At 42.4% G+C, this 7,116-nt stretch overlaps 3 protein-coding genes across 3 annotated transcripts; 1 reads left to right on the top strand and 2 right to left on the bottom strand.

Moving 5' to 3' along the window:
- Positions 1-1,344: 1,344 nt before the first annotated feature.
- Positions 1,345-1,877, bottom strand: LOC126561062 (cuticle protein 19-like). The gene is made up of 2 exons (XM_050217010.1): positions 1,799-1,877; positions 1,345-1,738 (listed from the first exon to the last, which is right to left on the bottom strand). The coding sequence occupies exons 1-2, from the start codon at positions 1,875-1,877 to the stop codon at positions 1,377-1,379; spliced, it is 441 nt and encodes a 146-aa protein (XP_050072967.1). The 3' UTR covers positions 1,345-1,376.
- A 1,299-nt stretch (positions 1,878-3,176) lies between these two features.
- Positions 3,177-3,643, top strand: LOC126561061 (cuticle protein 19-like). Its single transcript, XM_050217009.1, has 2 exons — positions 3,177-3,185; positions 3,245-3,643. The coding sequence occupies exons 1-2, from the start codon at positions 3,177-3,179 to the stop codon at positions 3,641-3,643; spliced, it is 408 nt and encodes a 135-aa protein (XP_050072966.1).
- Positions 3,644-4,045: 402 nt separating this feature from the next.
- On the bottom strand, positions 4,046-4,704 carry LOC126563090 (cuticle protein 19-like). Its single transcript, XM_050219705.1, has 2 exons — positions 4,696-4,704; positions 4,046-4,615 (listed from the first exon to the last, which is right to left on the bottom strand). Exons 1-2 carry the CDS (start codon positions 4,702-4,704, stop codon positions 4,046-4,048), a joined length of 579 nt encoding a protein of 192 aa, XP_050075662.1.
- Positions 4,705-7,116: the final 2,412 nt, after the last annotated feature.

The raw sequence follows: 7,116 nt of genomic DNA, 5'->3' as shown, positions 1-7,116 counted from the left end.
ACAAGGTTACACAACACAACAAGGTTACTCGGTTTTATGTGTTGTTACTAAACAACTTTAGAAATTCGGAATATTGTACTCTTAAAGAGATGATTAATGAGCTGATCATGTCTTGCAACAGGGTTTCTTATTATAAATTTATGACAAAATTGTAAAATTGCATAGTAAAAACCATAGTAAAATTTATCAACAAAGGAGTAAATATTCAATAAGCGGTGGCCCGGTGGTATAGGCGACAGGTTCAAATAGGTTCAAATCCCATCCGGACCGTCCCCTCGTAGTGAGGACTGACTATTCAACTACGTAGTATCGACAGTCTAGTAAGCCATTTCGATGGCCAGCATGACCTTAGAGGTCGTTAGGCCAAGAAGAAGAAGAAGATTCAATAAATAAAAGGCCCAGCCCTTCGACAGGTCTCAAATCATTACCAAGAGAATGGATTTCCATATAGAATGTACTTTTCCCATCTAAAATGTTAAACAACCAGTAAGCAAAACGACCACAGAAAATCAATTATGTATAATGCAATACTTGATCAATCTTTTTTTATTCTGATTTATTCTGATAGAATTTTATTCGATACTTGAAAATTTATGTGATATTATGTCTTAGGAATAAAAACAGTAATCCATAATATTTGAAATATACTTTTACTTTTCTTCTAATACCAATTCTGACAACATTAGGTTTGGTAGAAGTGAAGATGTGACTGTCGGCTGTAGGTGGAATGCGTGAGTTAGATGCTACTGTAGCTTCACAAAGTTGTAGTGGCTTTCGGACTCATGCCGATGTTGTAAAGCCATCGGTTCTGCCGATGGTGGGGCCGCCAGCCACAACAACAAAATAGAGTTGCGAACACCAGAACTCCCAGTCTACACCATACGATGCTCCAAAGAAGCGATAATCCTTTAGAACCAGAGAAGACACCAACATGAGAACGTTACCTGATAATAACAACATCCACAACCCAGCTCGCGCGGGACTGAGTGAGAAGGAAATGTCCATAATTCATATAGCATATAAGTTGAATGAGTTACTAGCTAAGATAAAGCTAGATATAAGATTCCATTTAAAGAACAACGGCCTGGTCGATATTTTGAAACAAAAAAAAAGCAATTCTATTCTTTCTAACGCATCTCATATAACAAGGTATGAAACTTTCCTGCAAATGTTTATACGATTTCTATCTCAAACGCCATACATTATAAACCACATTTGGAGGTTTTTATTTGTGTTTTATGAATTGTACCATATTAACACACAATTTCATCTTATAAAACGTATTCTTTGGAATCAATCAAATAGCATACAAGAACTCCTTTAAACGGTTCAATAAATCTTTATTATCATTTTCTTTAAAGTTCGATTTAATACATTCAGTTAATCTTCGAGAGTTTGCTATAGCTATGACCATACCCATGACCATAAGAACCACCATAACCAGCCTGTTGTCCATAGACTTCCGGGTGATGGGCATGACCCACTCGCTTCACATGAGCCTGGAAGCCGTTGTGCTTGTCGGACGAGTACTCCACAACACGTTCAGTTCCGTCGGCTTCATGCAGAGTGTACGCTCCCTTGACGACATCTCCATCCCGATGTTCCCACTGGCTCTTGTGGTCTCCGGTGTGAGGATCCTTCACTCCATACTCGAACTTGTAGCTGGGATATGCATGGAAATCATCAACAGCCAACACTGCAGCGGACAATACTACCAGAGCAAGGAATAGCTGGAATAAGGATTTTTCAATAGAAATTCAATTTACCAAACTCACTAATAGTAAAGTCTATTACATACCTTGTACATTTTGTTGGTTAAGGTTGGTTGTTTTGCTGAGGTAAACAAAAAGTGAATGATGATTCTGTTCAAGCCGCATCGTTCTTATATACCATTAAGCTACTAGTGAAAGGATAACAGCTAGTCAAACATGCTAAGCTACAAGTTTCCCTTCTTAGCAAACCAGTGCCATCGCGTGACCAGTTTAGCTAGAGCTTTGATTATCATGTCGTTGCAACTAAACCGTTGCCTCAAAATGTGGCTTAAGTTTATGTTTTGATGGCTCTATTTTATGTCATCCATTGGTCTTCTAAAATATTAAAATGAGATAAGTCAATCAGTATAAAAATTGGCACCAAAAATAAAAACATTTCTAGCAAGGGGTAAAAAAATTTCATTTTGATCATCGACATCCACCTGAAGATTTCCTGAAGCGATTTTCTCATATTCATACACTCACCCATTCTCTCCGCTTGCACAGGATTGGTGCCTTCCTACAGCAACATAATTAGTAAACACGAAAAATGATCTGATCCAATTTCATGCCCAGTTAACCACGCGCAACATCTCAGCTGCCCATCCGTTGATGAATATTGACCAAATCCTATTTACTATTCTCTCTCTTATTCGTTTCGTTTCATGATCATTCCTCCAGCATTTGCATTTGTTTCCCTCTGACACAAATCTTCTCGTTTCATCCATCACTCGACTCTAACCGAACCTCCCCATACCTTATTCGCTAGCTGCCATTCATGTTTTCCAATCGTTTTCTTCCCAAGGTTTTATTTCGTTAAGACTAACGTTCATGCGAAGCATAAAACATAACACCGCCTAAACCTCGACCAACTAACCACTGACCAAGGTCAAAATTCACGTAAGGTGAAAATTAAGATTTTCGCCTTGGCTAACCTTGGGCGATGGTTTTCGAAGGCAACAAAACAGCCAAGTCCATATTGCTTCAACCGCCATTTGTTCAATGAAGAAATCGAGGCGAAAAACGTTAAACGCATCGACAGTCGTTTGGTGCTAAAGTTTGCGTACCAAACCACGGACATGTTCGTTAGACGCGTATGACTGACTGCCACAGCCATGAAACGTATGCCATGCTACGCCCACGAATTCTATCTGTCGCATGCCATGACTAATTGTCCTTTCAGTGAGCTGCGAACCTCAAATTAGCGAAATCGTACCGAGTGCTTATTTTTTAAGGGCCTGACCACTGTTTCTTAATTAGTCAATATTTTATTTCGCATAGAACTGTCACTGTCCACCAGTGGCGAGCCATGACAATATAAATACCTAACTGTGGCTGCTCAAAAACCATCATTCAGCAGCCAACTGTTCTCAAAGGCAGCCAGCAGCAGCACTAGTAGCAACTATACCAAATCCTTTAGCAAAGATGTTCAAAGTAAGTGCAAACAAATTCATATTGTCTGTAACCATAACCCTTGCCTTGCCTCATTCCAGTTCGTTGTATTAACTGTTGCCTGTCTTGCTGTGGCTGTGTCTGCCCAGTACTGGGGAGGAGCTGGATATGGTGCAGAACATCATGGCCATCACGATTATTATTCGCATCCCAGCTACAAGTTCGAGTATGGAGTGAAGGATCCTCACACCGGAGATCACAAGAGCCAGTGGGAACATCGGGATGGAGATGTGGTCAAGGGAGCGTACACCCTGCATGAAGCCGACGGAACTGAACGTGTTGTGGAGTACTCGTCCGACAAGCACAACGGCTTCCAGGCTCATGTGAAGCGAGTGGGTCATGCTTATCATCCTCAGGTCTATGGACACCATGGCGGATACTACGGAGGTCACGGTCATGGTGCAGGATACAGCTATAGTAAACTGGATCAGCATTTTTAAAGCTGTTGCCGATCGTGAATGATGAATGAAAGCTCCACAAGTGATAGGATAAAAGTTCCGTAATAAATGCATTGTTAATTTTGTTTTGTTTTTGCAAGTTACCCATTCTGTGTATGAATCATTGCGATTTATAGTACAACATCAAGTTTTTTTGTGAAAGAATGGAAAAAGATTTCTCAAAAAAAGTTTCCAAAATTTCCATCAATTTTCAACTTCAAGACGTTTTTTTACGAATGACAAACATCTACAGGATGAGTATATGAAACGAACTTAGCAGTCTTTGGGTGTATTTGAAAAAATATAACAAGTTACAGTAATCTTATTTCTCACAAACAAACTACAACCCTTTCTCAGGTACACAGGATTGCTCAGGATGCTGCAGTTATTGAAGAACATTCCTCTCTAATAGCCCTTGCCATACCCATACCCATGATGCTCGGGCATCTGATAGTGATGAAAGTGATGCTGATGCTTATGCGAAACCTGCTCATCAGCCTCGTGGTTATGATGATGCTGATGCTCCTCCTGTGGTTCCTCATGAGCCGGAGCAACATGATGCTCCTTCTTCGGGATGTGTGCGTGTTCGATCTTCTTCACCACGGCGTTAAACCCATGGTGAGGATCTGCCGTATACTCGACCAATCGGGAGCTACCATCAGCATCCAGAACAGTATAAGCACCCTTCACCACATCTCCATCACGTTCCTCCCAGTGCGTCTTGTGATCACCGGTGTGAGGGTCCTTAACGCCGTACTCAAACTTATAGTTGATGGGCGCATAATAATCGACAAAGTGATCGTGCTCTTCGTGGTGATGATGCGCCTGGTGATGTTCTGCCGATGACGCCTTCGGTTCGTCCTCCGCAGCGTGATGGAAAACCTTCCTGGCAGCATGCTTCGAGCTAGAATGTCCATTACCGGATGGGATGTAGGCAGCCGTAGCAATGGCTACCAGGGCAAAGCAGCTAGCAAACTAGTGAACGAAAAGAAGTCACATGTAAGAAATCTATTCAGAATACTGTCACTCAATCATCCACCCAGGTTAACACTCACTCGGAACATATTTCTTCAAACACTTGCAATGAAACACTGCAACACTGAACACTCTCTGTACCCGTACACTAGGCTGTCTATTGTTCGATCGCGTTCGATTGAATGGTACCGACTGTACCACTTGAAACCACTTTATATACGAACAGGTTGTCTTAAAGGGTGAAAATAGTTAATCGACCGGGAGAAAGAGCCGACGACTGCAAGACTCAGCTCGGCAGAGTTAAGCTAATCGTAAGTAATCTCACCCAACATCAAGCTCCCGATTTTTTAAACCCGAAACGAAGAGCTTTCCACGATCGCACCGACAGACAGTAGTCGTGTTACATAAAAACAGCGCCGAAAAGAAATTGTTAAATCGCATTGACGTCGCCCGATGCTGGCGCGGGTGAGAGAAAGGCAACCCAGCGCTTTGCGGCTAGTAGTTACAGTAATTTAATTAGCGCTCTGTTACAATCGATTTGTGACGCGGAACCGATGCCACCAGGGATCCATGAAAGCTTGCTTACAATTGAACCCCTGCAACCTTCTCCGTATCTCTGCGCTTCAATGCGGTTGAGGGTGAGTTTTGTTTTGGTGTTTCATTCACTGCAGTTTTGTTGTCTGACCGATTGGAAGAGATCGTGTTGAAAATCGAGCGTGAGAAATGGACAACTGGATGCTGTTCCGGATTCGCGTTTGCATGTGTGTGCTACGTTTTAATCGACTGTGCCATGTATGAATGATGAGTTAATCGACACTTAAATAGCTTGAATCAGATGAGCAAAGGGAAGCAAGGTAGGGCCGATCTTAAGCAGCAACCGTGGTCAATTCGTGGAGCGATAAATCAATAAATAGTTCCGCCTTTTCATCGGAGTGAGTTGGCTCTTTTTGACGTCACAATTAGGAGGCAAAGCTCGTTATGTTTGAATCATTCAAAGACTTGTTGTATATATTTCTAATCATACGATCGACCTATGCTCAAACCATCATCATCCATACAACATCAGCTAATTCTTACTAACATTACTGAAACCATGCATCAGTACATCACACACGCGCTCTTGGCCTACTCCAACATACTTTGCGATGCTCTGACCATAGAAGACACGATTGTAAGATCATCCTTCACACGTCGTAGAGCTCGTTACTGTAGCGACACTTCCTTTGTCCTTTCACACGTACAGGGCCATACATCCTTCTGAGGTTCTTCTTCGCAATCTCAACTATGAAAGTTTGTCATGGATTCTTTACAGTTTCCAGAATGCTTTTTAAATTCATGCTCAGTCTTAAACCACCCATTTCCAATACTTTTGTCTGCCTAACTCACCGGTAACCGTTCATGGTTTTTCAAATTCCCTAAAACAATCGCCATGAAAGCTTGCCACAAATGGACCGAATAAAACTCGGTAAAAAATCGTTCCAAGAATGTATCAACCTTATGCGCTGTGACAATAATTGAGCGCCGTTGAATAACTGGAGCAGCACACTTTCCCGTCACGTCTGTAACTTTCCACCAAAACCCACAGCACCATAATCCAACACCATAAGAGATTTAACACCAGTCTTCGAATTAGTGATCCCGCCTACTGGGGCCGGCACGTGCCCGTGCATTATGACCGTACAAGTGATCGTTTAATCCGAACCGATCGTTTCCCGGTGCAATACCAAGCAAGCCCTCCCACCAACGGTTGTTTCACTTTCCGATGAAGTAATTGACATTTTATTGTTCATTCTCTTACGACCCCAGACTCACGGCAGCCCTTTCAAATATGCTTCGTATACCGTAAACAAACTTAAAGAAATCTTACCTCCATATTAAGAGCTCATGAGTCTTCTATTCTCACGCAAAAACCGATGCAAATGGAACCATTTGCTCGGCAGCGTAAAACAAAAACAAAAATCCATCTCATTCCAACGTTTAGCCACATGCTGTTCATGTGAGAAGATCGCCTATTTTCTCAATGAGAGATCAACAGCAATATTCGCTTACGTTGGCTCGTTGCACCAGTAACTCACACCCTCACACGCACTTTAAGCGCGTGCGAAAAGGTGCTTGGGTAGGAGGTTTTAGCGACGGCACCGTACTCCGCACGTTGTGGCAAATTTGCAATCATCTTCGAAGAAGAGTCAGCATAACTGCGGCAATTATGCGCACCTGTTTGTGCAATCGATCGGTATCGTTTTTCTCACATCCACTGGAAAGAGCAGGCTCGACGAACCAATTGGATGTCGGCCGCGGCGTGGTCGATCATTGAAAAGAGTAAGCCCATCTTTATCTCAGATGAAGAATAGCCGCTGGTTGTACCGATTACGCTTTGCTGGGAGTCGGTCGGGATGGGCAAACAGCTCATTAATCGTCTCGGTAAACGGTCGATGACAGTAGTGATTGAGGGGAAGATGGGTATCGATAGTAAGTAGAAGGAATACACGGCGGATAAATGG

The sequence above is a fragment of the Anopheles maculipalpis genome, chromosome 3RL (genome assembly GCF_943734695.1).
Source record: "Anopheles maculipalpis chromosome 3RL, idAnoMacuDA_375_x, whole genome shotgun sequence".
NCBI lineage: Eukaryota > Metazoa > Arthropoda > Insecta > Diptera > Culicidae > Anopheles > Anopheles maculipalpis.
This window is presented reverse-complemented; position numbering and strand designations above follow the sequence as displayed.